The sequence below is a fragment of the Rhyacophila brunnea genome, unplaced genomic scaffold, assembly GCF_057557595.1.
Source record: "Rhyacophila brunnea isolate RB1 unplaced genomic scaffold, BYU_Rbru_1.0 scaffold_16, whole genome shotgun sequence".
In the NCBI taxonomy this organism is placed as follows: domain Eukaryota; kingdom Metazoa; phylum Arthropoda; class Insecta; order Trichoptera; family Rhyacophilidae; genus Rhyacophila; species Rhyacophila brunnea.
In genome coordinates, this window is record NW_028232816.1 from 11,974,743 (window position 1) to 11,994,216 (window position 19,474).

Genomic DNA, 19,474 nt, shown 5'->3' on the forward strand with positions numbered 1-19,474 from the left:
ACTGTAAAGATGAGGGCAGGACTTACTTACCATATTTACTGTTGTTTTCAATGCTATGTATGTGAAGCTTGCTGCAAATGAACCTACATTAAGAAATTTTCCAATATCTGAGTAGGTATGTCATTGATTTTCGGAACTTCATATCAGATTGCCTGCTAGTTAACCAATCATGAACTATGTACCTGCTGTCTATTGTAAAACTGTGAACTAACAATCCCGTCCAGTGCAGCTAATCACACTTCCGTTTTCAAATGAGGAATGCCTAAAATATATCATTTCATTTTACGCTTCCATGGTGTATGGATTTATCAATTTATGTAATTTGAAGCTTTTTGTAATAAAAATATATATAAAACAATCAGGAGTGATGTTAGAATTATTATGAATAAACTTTTGGTTTATTGCGAAGAAGAAAAGGAGTCGCATCTAAAAAGAGAGCTGATACATTAATTAAACACACCTCTAGCACGTGTTGCCGCCATGACAGGTACGTACGTCACTGAGAAGTCTTATATAATGTGACTTCAGCGACTTCCTGTTATCGCCGATTCCTTGTTGTCGGAGAGTACAAATGATTAATTTTCTCTATTGTTGAACAATTTTGAGTAGATGTCGACTAATGATGTCAGATTTGACATCATCCATTTTTAATAGCATATTATTATCAATCAGAAGCTATATGGATAATTGAAATGAAACATATTTTGAGAGAAATCTGTGAACACATTATTTATTATTCCAAAAATCAAAATTACATACAATTCATTAAAAATGAATCATCGAAAAGTTATTACATAATACAGTATTTCTAAAAATATATTCAGGGAGAATTGGAAATATCCATATTATCAGGGGAATCCTTGTCTTGTGTATCGGGAGTGTTGCTACGAGCTTCTGACTTCCGCGAAGAACAGTTATCGGCTTCGAAACCTCTTTCTTCCTCATCATAATCCCGTGCCACTTTCGGCACGGAGTCCTTATCCCTCACATCTCGCTTTCTATCACTCCTTGAGTCAACACTGGGAGACTTGGACCTCCGTTTGGACTTGCTCTTAGAATGAGAACGCTTCCTGTCACGGGATCTGGACCTTTTCCTTTCCCTGGAGCGGGATTTCTTCTTTTCACGGGAGCGGGAACGTTTCCTCTCACGAGATTTAGATTTCTTACGATCGCGTGAGCGAGACCTCTTCCTGTCTCTGGATTTGGAACAGCGTTTTTCACGCGACCGACTTCTTTTAACTCGCTTCTCCTTGGATTTAGATCGCTTCTTGTCACGGGATTTCGAACGCTTTCTCTCGCGTGATTTCTTCTCTCTGGAGCGTGATCTTCTCTTCTCTTTGGAAGGTTCCTTGGATGGTTCTTTGGAGATAGAACGCCTCTTTTCCACGGAAGATTCTTTTTCAAGAGAAGGTGCTCTATCCTTTTCTTCTTTTTTAGTTTTATCTTTATCTCGATCCTTTTCCCGATCTCTATTTCGTGACCGGTCTCGTTTGGATTTAGAACTCTTGCCGTGAGATCTGGATCGCTTTCTGGAGTGACTGCGGCGACGGCTTGATCGTGACCTGATTAAGAGAGAAATATTTTTTAAGACAAAAATAAAAGTAATGAAGAATATATGTTTTCTCAATCAAGTAAAATTAATTATCTATAACTGAGTGGGGTAAACAAGTATCGTTTAGCTCTACAGAATAAGGCAGCCTTCCTCAATAAATTTATTATTATTGGTAATGTCAGAATTAGCTAATATGATATAGTAAAAACAGTTTTTTCCATCGGGGAGGTCACAGAAATAATAAATCATGTTGCGACGAATCATCTTGAAAATTAAATACACTTATAAAATTTCAATGTTGCGATTCTCGATTATTTTGGGCGTTTCCAAAAGTAGAGCAAGTAGCAGGCAACAACTAAGCATGAATGACACAATGAGGCAAAAATCATTCAGTAATCTTTATTTCGTCACAGTATAGGCTATTATTAGTCTATGGTTGCAATTGAACAAACGCAATATGTCCATGGATATTGTTTACATTGACTGAACAAAAAATAAATACAGGAATGGATTCAATGTCGAATCAGATTTGAGATTAAAACAAGTTCCTTTCCTTGTCATATAAAAAATTGTTTTGTGAAACTAAATAACACCATTTTCTGTCACTGGGGTCCAATAGGTATTTTAATTATGTTCAAGTTTAATATCGATTAAGGTTGGAATTTTATTACATTATTCAATGAATTCATGTAAGTAAAAATATTGACGTAAAACTAAGTTGAAAAGTTTTTTTCTCTCGGCATACAAATAGGTCTGCGAAGTTAACAGTGCAGGGTACATGCGGTGCGATATGCTTAGTCGGAGATGTTACGATCGAGTGTGCCGCTCTGTGAGATCGGCTCAGTCCAAGGCAGAATGATAGAGTGTACTGCTATTGAGAGACTGAGATGTTATGATCGAGTGTCTGCTCGGTGAGATCGGCTCAGTCCGAGGCACGAGGATAGAGGGTACTTCTACGATTACTGCCCTGGTATTGATACTGATATTCCATCAATTATGACTCGCTATTTATATAAATGAATATTCAATAAGCAATATGCTGACTGACGCACCATTGCAACTTCGCGCCGTTTTGTTAACCAGGTTTTGTTGTTGACTCTCATTGAAGTATATCACACTAGCAGAATGTACTAACCGTACATGAGGCAATTATGCGATACTTGTGTGACTTGCCGATTAACGCGTCGTTGCAATAACGCTGACATGGCCTGGGGTTGTTGACCGCCACGCAGTTATATTAAATTTGGGAAAAAAATGAAGATACAACTGATTTATATATGAATGTCATATTGATGACACCATAACTAAAATGCATCATATAGTAAGTAGTTATTGAGCACCTTGAACGATGTCGGCGCCTGCGGGACCTGGATCTGGATCTCCTGCGATGCCTGGACCTCGAGCGGGAACGGCGGGACCTTTGCCTCGATCGAGATCTGCGACGGGACCTTGAGCGGGAACGAGACCTGACAAATTACAACATGTCATCAATGCGCACTATTTGTGATCGATAATATATATACCACCATTTGCTCATTCACTATTGCTTTCAATCGAGCGGTGACACACCGACTGAATCGTTGAAAGTTGCAGTCAGTATGAAAACAAAAATGCAACCACATCTCAGGACATGGCGGAAACTGGTAGCACAATTTTTCCTCAGAATGTTCATGGGCTTGCGGTAATCAGCTCAAAGTAGATGCTCCCCTCAATATTAACTCCAAGGTGACAGCGTGGACCTGAGAAACTAACTACATACAAGAATTCACAAAAAATAACCGTAGTAGACAATTAATTGACTGAAGCGAAGAACAAAATTATATTTTATTTCCAGATTTTTTTTTTGAATTGTGAAATGTGAAATGTTTTACGTACAATTTACATGTAACCCCTCGAGGATGCCGTTAAACAGATCATTAACCCTTTATTATTACAAACACATGTTCGTAAAACTTTCAGTGTACCTACAATCCACCCAACAATGTCCTATATTCACTATCAGTTTCATTAGCATTACCTCAAAGTAGATTTATCATCAAAGTTTTTAAGTTCGCATCAACAAGGATGTTTAAAAAACTCTGTAGGCATAATAATGCTTACAATAAAAGTTGAGTGATACGTTTCTACCGTATAATACCAAAAATCACTGTGATCAGACGCGAGAAGCGTTGCATACATTGCAATATTGATTGCGGTATAAACGATAATATACATACCTTCTTTTGTCTTTTGAAAGCATTCCGATAACAGGATCAATAGCTGCGGAAATAAGATTCTGCGCTTCTTTGACGCGGCACATGGCTTCTTCTATTTCTCTTTGAGCTGCTTCATTGCTCTTGGTTTGTGGCTTGGATATCGCTTGGGTAGCATGGTGTACCTAAAATGAAGGAAACATTTGTTAGTCATTACACTACGGGTTCCCACAACTGGTAAATTATTTGAAGAGATATACAAGAATAATTTTAAGGAAAATGTGTCATTATGATGTCTTTTCTTTTGTTAACCTAAAAACATAAATTTTATGATCATATGAAGAGTATTATTATACGTCATGTCATCATTTTAAAAATGAGTATAAAGGCATATTTAGTCCTGTGCACCCTTTAAATAATTATTATTTTGTGAATATACCTTAATGCTTTTAATAAATAATATCATATAAATAATAAAATCGTATATTCGGTTGATTTTCGATTGGTGTCGTATTTTTTGAATATATAAAACATTTTACATTTGGTATTTGCCATGTATATATTATTTAATGATGGTTTAATATATCATCGCCTTAATTGTAACACATCGTAAGTCGGTTTAACCTAAGTGTTCAGGAAGCAGTTAAAACTAAATATTTTAACTTACGGAATCAAATCCATACTCTTTTTGTTGTAGGACAATCGTTCACTATTCTAAATTATACTTTAAACAAAATATTCAATAATTTTGAAATATAATGTATATGTTACACCGAATGTGCGAAATTGACTATTACATGAAATAGGCAAAATTTTGGCTAATTCATGTAATAGTCAAGCCTGTTGCCTTATTCATGAAATAGGTAAATTTTCTGCTGAGTACATGAATTCGCCAGGGTATGGAATTCTTGAACTGTCAACATGACAGAAGAAAAAGTAAATTTAATACGGATGGTTTTATTAGTTATAATTGGACATAATATAATATTATTATTACTAGGTTAGTGTAGGCCTCCGAATTCTTGGCTAGCTCGGTGCCGGAAGTGGAGGTACACCAAAGTGGAAGAGCAGGCAGTCACAATATTATAGTCAATAAAAAAGAGTAGTCACTGAATTAAAGTTTGTTTTATTAGTATCCGAAATCACAAAAGTTAAAGAAAAGTTCAATTTTTATTAATGTTCGAAACCACAAAAGTTAAAAGAAAGTCAATTTTATTACTATCCAGAAACCACAAAAATATTATAAAAGTCCAATTCATTATTATCCGTAAAACCACAAAATATTGTAAAAAGTTCAATTTATTATAAGGTAATTAATTATCAAATTAATGCACTTATTGTTTATTGCTTATGAGTTAATTATTTAATAGTAATTCTTAATTAAATATAGACGAGATTACGCGAGCGCGAGACACTGCGACAAAAGTTTGGGAACCAGGTCCAAAAAAAATTCGAAACGACTAAGTCGCTGGTTGACACTTCACGGCCGCGAACTGTCAGAGTGACAGTAGGTACTTATACCAAGAGGTATTAACCGGTAGGTATTGAACCTCGACGTTGGTTCAGTGGGGCGTGATTCCAGATCGGCTGGATCTACCCCGCAAGTCTCTCGGACTTGTATGGAAATATATGAATAAAACGCGCTCCTGACTGTCGCAGACACTGGGTCCGGGAATACAGAAAAGACTGATCCAGAAATTGAAAATGGGGACTTTTTATGCAAATCGGGATGATTTCACGTCTTCGGCCAACGTTTAGGGGATGCAAAAATCTTGTAACGATTTCCTTACACAAATTAGAGGAAATCGTTCGGTGGCTAATTACACGCATTGTTTACGTATAGATCCGCTATACCAAATTATAGGTATTAGGCCGCACCTTTAAATGGGCGGTCCCGTTCTCACGTTACTTACATATTTCAAGTACCTCTCCGTACAGAGAGCCACGCGAAAAATGCACGTACGAAAAAGTATTTGGTATCAACGGATTCGTCTTTAAATTTCACAGCATACCCCCCGTGTGGTGACGTTCCTTATGGCTGAGGGAGAGCCGTTTACAGGATCGGCCGAACCGTAGGCCCTGGTGGCGTGACGGTACCTCTTACCCAGAAACAAGAATGCTCACGAGTTAGCCTGGATGGTAAGGCCCCATATCCCAGTGGTCAAATTGGAATATCTGCGGCACCAGGCCTACAATAGCGCATACCAATCCTTCGGCCGACTCCCGCCGGAGGGCCAACTTTGAGGCCCACTGACGGCCTGAATACCTCCCGGACGTTGGTCTCCGAACATGAAATCTGTAGGTTACTAACCCCTTTATTGAATGAAAGCAAACTACTTATAATTATTAACCGGGAACGTTGATCAAAATGGTTATATATTTGTGCCCGTCGCGTAAACTTTTCTACATTCTTAACTATTTTCGATCGATGTCGCCACAGGCCAGTACTTACGTCTAGTTGACGGATGCTATTCCGTCAACCAAACATATAGGCATTATTAATTGCTTAGTACATGCTCATATTCCATTAATCAAGGATTTCTCGCACTTTATTGTGGTACTCGATCGTCTTGACAACAGATATCGTCGATCCGATTTCTCGCCTCGTCGCTCGGCGTGCGTGAACGTGATGCGGTTATACACGCGAGCGAGAGGGGCTTTGTTTCTGTAGAGGGGGTATTTTGCGATCGCGAAATCAGTTTCGACACACACGATAGAGACGCCATCGTATGTTAGAGCAGGAAAGCTGCCGGAATACCGATTTGGGAACGCCGTCCGCAGAACAGCCGTGGCTTTTGATCGATGTCGAATGAATTTGATTACGCGGGGGAATCATGATTGAAATCGGTTCGGTGGACGCCTATATGTTGTTCTGCTTTGTGATTGCACAAAATGTGCAAATGGGAGCTTTCGCAACAGGCTTATGAGCATATGTTTACAATTATCATGCCATGTACGTGCGACATGTAGCGACATCGATTCATATATTATTAACATTAATTATTCCTTAATTATCTTAATCCCTTAATTAATACATACCACTAACGCCCGTCTATACATCTCGCTTTATTATTTGACTAACCCATTGCATATCTATATTAAATTTACCTATTATATTACAATTTACATTACACATTACAATTATAAATCAAATCATATCTTACATTATTTAATCTAACTTAATTAACCCTTTAACTAAACATGTATTTAATCTAAATTTTATCCTATTACCTTATTACCTTATATTTACATGGTCTGCGACCGACTTATTTCTTCCACAGTTCACTCTGAGAAGTGGTGGGACTTGCCAGAGCAAACTGCGGGACTTCTACATGTATTAAATTTGTTCTGCTTTGTTGAGGGTCGTAATTATCTAACCGGTGGCACATTGACTACCAGGATCAGACCGAGCGGTTGGGAGGCACTACTCCTTATGGGAGCGCCCCCCACAGGGGCGGAAAATTAAGTGTGCGTCATTAGGTTAGGTTAGGTTTTGTAATTCTGAATTAAATTATTCAACTGAATGTCCATTTTGAGGTTAGCTATCAAGTGTCAACAAACTATCACAAACATTCAATCGACCATTGCACGATTGATACTTTGAAAATACTTTTCAATAAAATTCTTCCGTTATCATATTATAGTTCTAGTTTTTTTTTGCGCATAGTAAATGGATATGAACGACATTGTAGTTATTAATTGGTATATTTTTATATTATAATCAATGACATTTGACACATTTGTTTAGTTTGATTAGTTGCAAAAAACACCACCGGAGCGCGATCATCTATTTTGACCATAGATAATATATGTACATTTTGACCAATGCATGAGCATTTGATACATTTAGTTTAGTTGCAAAATATACCACCGTAGCGCTACTATCTAATTTGTCCAATACATGAACTAGGCAGAAAAATTACTGCCGAATTCACGCACTCTCCAGATATTTTGTCTAGTTCATGAATAAGGCAACGGGCTTGCATTTTTCATGATTTAGGCAAAATTTTGCCCATTTCATGTAATATTAAATTTCGCACATTCGGCGTAACATATATACAGGACTTACATGTTATTATAACTATCAAGCGTATTTATTATCTTAAAACTCATTATTTCCATTTAACATCTAGGGTTAATGACTGAAAATATCTAAAATTATTCCATTAAGTAAATCATTGATAATTTTAGATATTTCACAGATACAAGAATATTTTTATATATCATGGTTTGGTTAGGCAGGGTGGTTGGGTCAATTATGGTGATCCTCATCCCCATATTTCCCTCCTACCTTAAATCCTCATTATTGTCGCAAAACCAGGCGAAACTCAGTTGAGTCAGTGGTCAACCGTTATTAATATATAAACAGTCAGTCATTTATCGACCGCACGCTTACAGACACTTACACAAATCGTGTGACCCAACAAACAATACCACGCGAGTGATAGTGCAACCAGACCACGAAGCAAGATCATCAACAGCATAAAAGGTCAATGCCTGGCGTCCCCCTCAGTCCATCAAAATCAATTAGTCCACTATAAAAAACGCAATGACTGGGTTCAATTGAATTTTAAGAACTAACCAACACCATCTACAATTATTTGTATTCTTAGTTCAAATAATTGTGACTGACAAAATTCAGTGTGCATAATTTATGTCGGATCTCCACAGTCTACCTCCAACCTACGCCACTGTTACATGATGACTTGTGGTGCAGATCTGAATAATGGATCTGTATTAATATTCACTAGTGTAAATCAACCCACTGTGCACATAATTTCAAATAAATGGCTAAGTATACAAACTGGAGTAGTGTATATCCTAATGTAAGTACACCAACAAACTTAACCAGAGGTGGACAGATGAGATTGCAAGAACAGGGCAGAAATCTAATAGGCTTACTTTGATAGTGCTGCCATCCAAGTCACCGCCGTTTAGTTTCAGCGCACTCTGTACGCTGTCCTGTTCAGAAAACTCCACGAGGGCATATCGCAGCTTATCAGAATCCCTCTCGCAGAATCTCAGGTATTTCACTTGACCAGCTGTACCGAAATAATCAATCAACTGCTGACTGGTTATATTCGGGGACAAATCAATGACTAGAATAGTGCGCCGGATCTCTTCGATCTTACGGGAATCATAAGCGGCTGGCAATGGAGGATAGTTCGGTAAACCATTTGCGACCATTCTCGCGTCGTGCGTTTGAATAACTTGGTTCGGAGGCACTCCTTCGAGAGTATTAACAACGTCCGGAGGCAACCTAGGCTCAGCTGGGTTCAATCCAGGCACCAGAGTACCGTTACTGGACATTTCCAACGCTTTGTGTTCGTCGGGGATTTCGCCTGATTGCACGGGTATCACGATCAAAGCTCTGTCAATAAACACGGTATTCGTCATGTGTTGAGCCACTGCGACGGTTGAACCTTCGTAGTATTTCACGTAGCATATTCGAGACTGGACAGGGCAGGATACGTCGCGGATTGTCGGATACAACCTGATGTCGTCGATTTTTCCCAAGTAGCCGAAGAGTGTTTGCATTTGATCCTTAGTCGCCTGCGGGGCGATATTGGTCACCTGGATGACCCGGGTATTGCTGACCACCATCTTGGTGTGATTGCAATACTCCGTTACTTTAATTCACTACATGTATTATCAAAACTTATTTTTAATTTCAAGCACGCTTTTACAATAAACGAATAAACGATGTTGCGTCCATAGATAATATGTTGCGTCAAAATTTTGACGCACCGAATCGAGTTGCAAGTTTTGAAAATGTGGCATATTAAATAATTCCGAAACTCCTGATAATAATTCCTCTTCAATAAAAAAATATTTTTTACATTGATAACTTCTAAAATTATACTTGAAAAACTGAAATAAATGATAAAAATTAAAATTTTTATAATAAAATCTTTAAATATTTTTTCTTATAAATTATGAGTGAAAGAAATCCTATATTTTTTGGTGCATATTTCCAATTTTATAACAGCTTACAACATTTTGACAGATGTCAAAATCTGCAAAATACGTAGCGTAAATGTGTAAATAATAAACAGTTAATATGAAACAAAGACCCAGGTAAGCGCAGTAATTATCTGTTTTAATAATGGATCCATTTGAATATGTTCAATAATTAATATTACAGTATTATGTCTAAATGAAATAGATATTTTCTTTACTTGAATTAGTTTGGAGTGACGTGACATTGATTGTCTTCCCGGATGAGTTGATGATACGTTTCCTTTCTTTCCAAAGTCATTTCGCTTAATTAATCGACTGATCTAGGGAACCTTAAATATGATGAACAATATTAATACCCAACAACTGATTTAATGGAAGATTATAAACAATGCACAACCCTCCAATACTGTCTACATATTCTCCTTCAATGAAGGTGACAAGCTCTTTTCTTATCCTTATGATTGATTTCAGGTAGCCTTTTTGCACATTTTTCGATTTCCAAAAAAACTCAAATTAAATTTTGTATCACAAATCTGCGATATCTTAAATTGCCATAAGGATTTAAATGAAATTTTATGTACTTAGATGTTTTCTATATTCAGCTCACCTTGTTAGTACCAGTTGGACGTACATATCTGATCTCTGCGTCGTAAGAAACAACTTTTTTTCATAGGAGCATACTCAGCTGAACTTTTTAGGTGCAAAAATCATGTATTTAAAACAATTACACGTGAAGGTGACAAATTTCATTATTTAAAACATTTTTATTATTCACGATGAATTACTACGGAAATCCTGTGTGAGTGATGAAAAGAATAACCGAAGTACACATGAGTTTTATTGAAATTCAAACGTGTTTCACTTTAATTTCTTTAAAATATATTATCACACTGTCTCGTTCGCCTAAAAATTACACTTGTCTATGTTCCTATCAAAATGACAAAGCTGCTTTTTATGGCACCGAGACCAGATATGTGCCCCAACTTGCGCTTTTTAGTGGGAAGTCATGCGTTGGAATCTTGATAACTGGGTAAAATTCCTATATTGTTTTGTCTCAATATGACGGCTATGTAGAAATGGTGATTTGCGTTATTTTAATTTTATTCTGATCAAATCTATTTGGCTCATTTCCACAATAGTACATTAATAGTACTGCCCGAGTGGCCAAGGAGCTTTGGTCGTAGTTTCTATCTTCAACCTATTCTATATTGTGAGTTTTCTTGGCAGTTGATACAATGTCAATAATATTTTTGATTTTAACTATCACGTTTGGTTTTCACATTTCTGTTTCTTAGATATGGCGTGCTAACTTTTTGGTATTATTTTTAAATGCTTCACATAATGTGTGCATTTATTCCTGATGACATGTATATAAGTAACTCTATTTTGTGTGCGAGACCTTGATGATGTTTCCATTATTACAAAGTAACATAATATTGTTCCTTTAATCAAATAAAAATATCTGAAGGACTGTTACCTACTGGTAATTAAGTCTTTGTTTTTCATATTAATTTTTTTACTTATATTTCTTGTTATAATTTTTTTTTTAATGAAGTTTTGTTTTTCATCTCACTAACAGTGTGTACCTACCTGTTTGAGCTGCATTAAATAATACTAGAAATTCATATATTTTATTGAAGACATTATTGCTTTAAAATAAAATTATAACCTTTTTACTGCCTGCCGGTAAGTGTATGTGGTGTGGTACCTTGCACGCCGCGAATTTTATTGCAAAAATAAAAAAATAAAATCAATTTATGTTTCAAGTGGTAAAAAAGAATTCTGTTTCAATTCTGAATATGTGACGATATTCCCAATATATGTCTTTGTGTGTTCAACATAAACAATTAAAAAAAAATGTTAAAATAATTAAAGCGGGACGTCCAAAGACATCATTTTTGTATGAGCGGTGTTCCGTTCACGGAAAAGTTCGCGTCTTAAGACGTCATTGGCAGCCTATGCATGCATGATATAACAAATAAATAAATGGAGTGTTTGCATACGGCAATGCTACGAAATAATTGGCCATTAAATTTAAGCTAACGTGAGAGTCATAATCGCTGAAAACGTCGAAACACATTATCACAGTGCTTTTTCATAATGGTCTATAAGCTATGCTCCGTTCTTGAGTACATAATAGCTTTACACACCGCACAAGTTATCCCCATTTCACGTCTTTCTAAAAATACTTAAACAATTACAGTAGTATAGGTAGTAAACAGTCGAGTAGTAGTACTAGTGAAACAATCACAGAAACACTCAGGCTAACGAAAATCTCAAAGATATAATTATTGTGACCTCACCGGGAATTGAATTCAGAACCACTGTATGGGAATACAGTATCATTGTATTACAAGGATCGCCTTCGCTGCGATGTGCAGTTAATGCGCTATGGACACAACAACAATCCAAACTATAATAATTATAATCTACCATAACCTGGGAATAAGAACTACTTCTTAGGTTATGTAAGCTTCTGGTTTGTTTTAGGTTTCAAAAGATAGTTCAGACATTTCAAAGTGTCTAATGGCATATTGTGTTGATGCTTATTACTAAATATAATATATTATGTGATTTACTTTAGTGCGCATGCGCAAGATTGAATCCGTAACGTTTATTTTAATAACAGTTAAAATGCGGAGTTATATGATAGTAATTATTTTAAGTTATACTTTGAAAAAATCAACTGATTTTTCCGCAAAACTTTGATAATGAACTCAAAAGTTTGATTTTTTATTAAATATCTAATGTAAATTCTCCATATTAGAGCTTAGTTCAAAATTCTCTCAACACAAAATCGATCTGTAATGTTGCCTGCTTGATTTTTTTCTTCATGTTTTAGTTGTAAATTTTACTGACTGTGTATAAAGCGATTAATATTTATAGATAAAATAATATTATACAAATATATATTTAGAGATTTAGCTAAAATTATTTAACCAACTTCCTTCCACTTTTCTAGTATAGGTAATCTTCGTTCATTGCGATTCCGGCGAGTGTGAATTCATTATATCGCAATAGATTTAAAATTAAATTTATCCCGCACATGTTTCGACATGTGCCAAGTGCCAGGAATCATGAATCGTCATAATGAGTGGAATCACATTCTTACGATCAGATTATTTGACAGTTATCGACAATCGTTTTTGCAACGTAGAACAAATTACTGTATTTTTTTCACATAATTTTAAAGTTATATTACTTTTATTCTATGAATGACGTTATTTTGTTTTTAAAATCCACCGTTGATCGTGATATTTCGCTTATTGTGACGTGTTCAAAACATAGCCTTGCGATCAACCTGTATATGATATAATTTGTTTTATAAAGTTGTTTACTAAAACACACCTCTTTTTCACATGCAGCTTATGAAAATTATTAGGTAAATAAATTATTACTACTTAACATAAACACTACCATGTTTACCAGTGGCAAAGGGTGACTTTTGAAAAGAGTTAGGCTGTGGAGATCAGAGAAAAAGAGCACACTTGTCAAGTTACATACGGGAAATAAGAAGATATCTTTTAATATCAGCATCTTTAACACATTCGCGGACATGACGTCTGTAAATGTCTTATTTTGGATTAAAACAGTATGTTCCCTGCTACTTGTGTCACGGTGCGAACATATTTCCATTAGATAGTGTCGTATTATAAGACTTAACTTATAAATTTTAATATGTGTCATATCACTAACATGTATTAGCTAACATGTGTCCGCAAATGTGTTAATCAAGGAACTAATTACTTTATATAGGTACTAACTAAGAGCCTTAAATGTTCGGACAGCGAAGCAGGCTACCGAGTTTCCAAAGTCATATATTTTTCTTTTGATATTAAACATAAATAAGACATAACAATTATTTCATTCTATTTAATTGTGAAACCAGATTTTTTTGTAAAATCAGTACCCAGCCTGTGTATCTCTGTTTGAATAAATTGATTTGATTGGAATTTTGAAATGTCATGTGAGGAAACATCTGTCATATTATGGACTCAATGCTAAAATAACTTCAGCTTGGAGATGTTGCACTTTTGGCGAAAATTCCAATTACATATTGTCTATACAATTTTTATGAAATATGATATAAGTAGGTTATATTAAAATAATATTATATAAAATATTTTACTGTTGTTTTGTTGTTCTTAGAATAAAAAATACCTATGATGGATATAACAACCTCTCATATTCCAACATGTCGAATGGAAAACATAGCGATGACAGTGGCGACGAGATCGATCTGCCGGTTCGCCGCAATTTCAAGCCGCAGCAATTTATTGAAGCACAGATTCAAGATGGTGATACGCTGCAGGCCATCGCCTTAAGATTTAATTGCTCTGTAAGTATTTTGATGTATTGTCGAACACGAACTTCTTACCTACGTGTTAAAACCGTGAACTAACAAGCCCCTCGTATGCAGTTCATCGTACTTCAGTTTCAAATGAGGAATGCTCCTAAATTTAACATTTCATTTTACGCTTCCATTGTGTATGCATCTATCAATTTACGTAATTTGATACTTTTTATAATAAAAATACACTCCATCGATCATTGATATTTTAGTTTATGATTTTCTCCATACATTTTATTCACTTTTATAACGAGCTACTTATCGGGTATACCAAGCTAAAATATCATCAAAAATGTTCTTAAAACTGTTAATGTGTCGATCATCGTTTAAAAACATTTCGACCCTAAGCAATAAAATCCGACCGGACAGGATGCCGCCGGGATCGGATTACGTTTATGACACTAGTTAAGTGTCTTAGTATCTACCTAATCTCTGTTTTCGGCGATAATATTGAAAAAGTATCCACGCTTATGGTTGAAATTGCATGTAAAAAAAAAAAACCAAGGTTGGTGAAGTCAGTAGGTATCTACCAGCGGTCATTACAATAAACAACTTCTTTAGTAGTTTATAAATGCCATGCTTGTTTCGGAGAAAAATTCTAATTGTGTATTTTTGTTTGAATTGCGACTGTGTGATGTGACCGCTCATTTAACAATACCTATTCTCTGATATAACAATATAACGAGCAAATTCAGTCTGTCCCATCTTTCTCGTAATAACCAAGTTCGACTGTATATATAAAATGATCAGGAGTGATATTGAAATTATTATTAGTAAACTTTTAGTTTCTTGCGAAGAAGAAAAGGAAGCACATCTAAAAAGAGAGCTAATACATTATTTAAATACACGTTGCCTCCATGACAGGTACGTCACTGAGAAGTCTTCCGTATGCGACTACAGCGACTTCCGGTTATTGACGAAATCTAGTTGTCCAACAGCATTCATATTTATTGTCGGTAACATGTCAGCAAATAATGTCATGGCTCCCGTTTTCAATGTGTGTTTCGTACCAGAGTATGGACCTAATAGATTGAGCAAGTGGCTAACATCTTATACTATTACTTTCAGGTTTCTAAGCTGATGCGGGTCAACAACATCCTTCGAGAAAATGAAATATTTGCCAAAAGAGTGCTCAAGATACCGGTGACCGCGTACTCCCTCCTGACAGAGTCTCTGCCCATGGTGCATACCAGTGGGACCAATTCGCCAACGAAAACAGAAGAATTACGTGTCACAAATGACGCCAAAAGTGACGTGACCGTAATGGACAATGAACTGCAACAGAAGCTGATAATCGCTTCAGTCAACGCGTCAGAATTCCAAGGGCCAAAATACTCCCATTCAACAATAATAGATAACTTACATTCTAATGACATTTGTAGGCCTGTGTTAGATATTGCCTCTACGAGTAGTACAAACTTTATCCAACATGAAGGAAATGGAATGGATGATAGTTTTGAAGAACAAATTAACTCTTCGGCGCCTCTTTTAAACAATGTTGCCAGCAATCCAACGGTCGAGGCGGTAGTTATTAATGAATTTAATTCGCAGGGTGCTGATTGGGGAATAAAATGGATACATTTATTGATCGTTATTTTAGTATTAGGTGTTGTTATACCATTGTTATATGTACTTTATGTCGCTGAACATCCAGAGATGTATCATCATCACAATTCTTGATTTGTGAATGACTTAACTGATCTATTTTGAAGTTTTCAGCTAGATAGCATCGCAAATACAAATTCGACGCAACCACAACTCGTCAACAACATTCACAATCGAGAGGTAATTTTCAAATTTGTTCAAATCCAATTTTTGACAAAGTGAGAAATTACAATGTTTTCATTCGTCTTTCCTAAAACACTTTTTATTTACCACAACAAAACAAAGATGATGTATGTCATTCAGCAAGATGTTGTCTGACTTTGCGATGACATGATTGAATTAAATTGAAACAGCCCTCATAGTCCAATGCGTAAGACGCTGGTCTTTCATCCTAGTGAGGTCACAATATATATGTGATTTTCTCGAAGCCTTGGTGTTTGTGATTGTTTCACTTGTATTACTAATTACACTACTGACATCAGGTCTCATGACCTGTTGTAGTGTTAGATAAAATAATAATAATTTGACGCCGTTTAAAAATAACCCTGGTAAAAAATTAGTTCCATATGTAGTAGGTTTTTTTTTAACAATTTACTGTTGAATTACTGTTGAAATCACGTAATGTCAAGTGACCTAGCATTCATTGCCAACAAAAAAATTTTTTTGGAGTTGACCACTTTTGAAAATTACCTACTGAATATACAATTCTGCAGTGGTGACTCTAGCACTTTTCTGATGGGGTCATATATTACAAACCGGTATTCCATACCACCTCTAAAACCCTTATACCCGTATTATAAAGAAATACATTTCCGCGTTTAAACGATGCTTTCAAACAAACCGACTTATTACCTAATATTAGTAGACACCTATATTTTACAATATTAGGTAGGTATACATACATAAATATAAGTGCATTATCATAAGAAACACAATCCTATAGGATACGGCGAATCGCATTGATACATAAAAAAGGGTGACAGTATGTTCACACCTTATTAATAAGCACACCATGATTAACTGCGATTCTTTCAAAAATACCCATCATAGTATTAGCTAAACACATACAAAGGAAGGGATGGCTGGAAAAATCACCGTCGCTGGCCGTTGATTGTATTAGTAGAGCGCAAGTCGTGTCCTATCGGTCTCAATAGAGATGGGATGAGCAAAAATATAATAAGGAAATGATATACTCAAACATATTAAAATTGATTTACTATTAATTATACATCGACAATATATCAAATAAATTTAGGAATATACCTACATATTAAATTTATTTCTACGGTAGGTATGTATATTAATTTGTAACGCAATAAATATGTCGTATAGTTAGATGAAACCGCTTATGTTAATGAAACAAATGTTTCTTTGTCTTTTTCATTTAATTGTTACTGGGTATCACTCCCTTGAGCTCCTAAACTAGAGACGCCACTGCAGATCTGACTCAACATCATGGTTACAACTAATTGGTACTAATATCAAACGCACCATACGATAGTGACGGATAAATTGTTGTATGTCATATACGTTAGAATGGAATGGGCTGAATCAAGTTGAGGTTGTATCGATTCTCTGTATGCGGATGACATTAGTTTGTGTTGGGTCTTAATTCCACATAAGCAATTCAGATATTATTTGCTGTTTGAAATGATGAAAAGTGTGTTAATAGACCTTGCACCGTCTCATGCCAGGTGTGATATTTGCAAGTTTCTTGAATGCATTCATAAAGCGTCAATTACATTGAGCTTCTTTATGAGCTGTTTGTTGGCGAATTTATAATCTGCCTGTAAAGTCGCCCAGTGTAATCATCAAACAAGCAGATTATAAATTCGCCAACAAACAGCTCGTAAAGAAGCTCAATGTAATTGAAGCTTAAGTCAAATCATTAATTGCAATAGACAACTCGTATTCTCATATAAACAATGATTCATTGTTGATTCGGCAATATGTGTTATTTTGTACAAAGAATTTGAAGTATAAATATAGAAGGAACTTTAAATGCTATTTCTGGTATAAGATTTAAAATTATTTACCAAACGCATGAAGCACATTTAGTAAACTCCACAAATATTAACATCGCTCAGTTTCCATTATGATTTTCATACTCGCACAAAATGGCTATCAATTTTTATATTCATGTAGTATTGGCTGCTCATCAATTCATTGTGACGGATTGTCATCTTATTTTTCTTCTTTTCACCATGTCCGGTTTTAATAGGATCATATAGGCGTCCACAGAGTGGAGGCGTGTATTAACAGATTTTTTTATTCGAGAAATGGAGGTTAGCTACTTGCTCAACCTATTAGGTCCATACTCAAGAATACATGTATTTGCTAGTCCCGGGATTCGAACCTGGAACCCATGACATTATAAGCCGACGCATAAGCCGCTCGGCCATTGAGGGCATCTTAATAATATGGGAAAATAAATGGCATAACAGTAGTGTGAAGTTCTCTGCAAACTAACCTGCAATGCGAAGTCATTCGTAGCTAACTTAATCAGTCTTTTTTTGCTTCAATTTCATGCATGTACGCTCCATATCTAGAAGGGTTATGTTTTGAGTTATGTACAATGCCGAATAGAATATTTTCTTTTTTCCATTCATTTATTCTGTCCACTAAGTAATAATTGTAATCATAGAAATAATAAATGTGTTTATCTATTAGTAATTTTCAATATATTTTGTGTTGTGGAATCTCAGAAACATAAATATTATAAAAAATACATTTTAACAAATGGAGCTTTTACCCACATCCATCACAAGTGGGCGAAGAACTTTATCGATTAAGCTACCGATAGAATTGTTGCAGTGTTGTGCAGATAACATGTATCGCAGAATCAATTATGAATAACATTATTTTAGTGACCCATTATGTATGAACATTTATTTTTCTTTTTTATTCCTTGTCAAAAAAATAAGTCTTTTATTTATTGTGAAATTTATGAGATATCATTGAGTGATTTTGTGCCACTATCCACTTGGTTCTTGTTTTCGTTGAATAAATGTTTTGGTATTTTTTATATATTATTCATTTTAAGATATTTGGGATCGTCCATACTATATAACATCACTTCTTAATGCAGAGATGAGTTGTGATAATATTATAATAATATGATTATTTGTGACAAAGGTGTTATAGGAAATGACATCACAAAACTAATAAAATATAAATCCTTTTCGATCACTTGTTTGCGAATGGGGGAGTCAATTTGTGATGTAATTTAGATATGGAGTTAAAAAATTTTGACTAAATGTGACAATATGGGGGTGGGGAGGGTCTTGTGATGTAAATTCAAAAGTATCCAGGCAAGGAATTTTTACTGTATAATACCTATAATTGAAAATTTAGATCACAGTTTTCAGTGTTGTGTATTTTATTATTCTAGAAATTAATATCTTTTAGATCTGCATTTTTATACATTATTTATAGATTAAAAGAAAAATATATTATACATTATTATTTAGGCAGTTCTACGAAATCGGTCACTTGTATAAATTATTATATCAAGATTAAATTTGTGATCGTTGTATGATTAACGGTGTTATTTGCGTGATGATCTTATTATTTGTTTCAAAAATACTATATTGTTGGCAATATTACTATTTTTATAAAAATGTCGTAATTCTAAGTCTATGTAGGTTTAAAATATTTTTTAACATTGTCTTTTTAAATTTACAGTAACTTTGAAGTATGTACTGTGCAGCCAAATTATAAACTTACATTATTATTATTATGTACAGATTTGTTTGGTGACTATATTCACAGGTAATAATTATTATTCATATTTCTCTCTTATATATTTATATT

General features: G+C 35.0%; 2 protein-coding genes across 4 annotated transcripts; one reads left to right on the plus strand and one right to left on the minus strand.

The window, feature by feature from the left end:
• Positions 1-702: 702 nt before the first annotated feature.
• Positions 703-9,498, minus strand: Srp54 (splicing regulatory protein 54). 2 transcript variants are annotated; one of them, XM_085943660.1, is made up of 4 exons: positions 8,647-9,498; positions 3,769-3,929; positions 2,893-3,000; positions 703-1,562 (listed from the first exon to the last, which is right to left on the minus strand). In XM_085943660.1, the coding sequence occupies exons 1-4, from the start codon at positions 9,346-9,348 to the stop codon at positions 821-823; spliced, it is 1,713 nt and encodes a 570-aa protein (XP_085799786.1). In that variant the 5' UTR covers positions 9,349-9,498; the 3' UTR covers positions 703-820. The 2 variants fall into 2 exon arrangements, with proteins under 2 accessions (XP_085799786.1, XP_085799785.1); XM_085943659.1 differs by having other exon boundaries at positions 2,893-3,018.
• A 251-nt stretch (positions 9,499-9,749) lies between these two features.
• LOC147074393 (lysM and putative peptidoglycan-binding domain-containing protein 4) lies at positions 9,750-18,574 on the plus strand. 2 transcript variants are annotated; one of them, XR_015070220.1, is made up of 4 exons: positions 9,750-9,822; positions 13,855-14,044; positions 15,125-17,392; positions 17,542-18,574. XR_015070220.1 is itself a non-coding variant. In XM_085943663.1 (3 exons), the coding sequence occupies exons 1-3, from the start codon at positions 9,806-9,808 to the stop codon at positions 15,734-15,736; spliced, it is 819 nt and encodes a 272-aa protein (XP_085799789.1). In that variant the 5' UTR covers positions 9,750-9,805; the 3' UTR covers positions 15,737-17,815. The 2 variants fall into 2 exon arrangements, 1 of the variants encoding a protein (XP_085799789.1); XM_085943663.1 differs by having other exon boundaries at positions 15,125-17,815.
• The last annotated feature ends 900 nt before the right edge of the window (positions 18,575-19,474 follow it).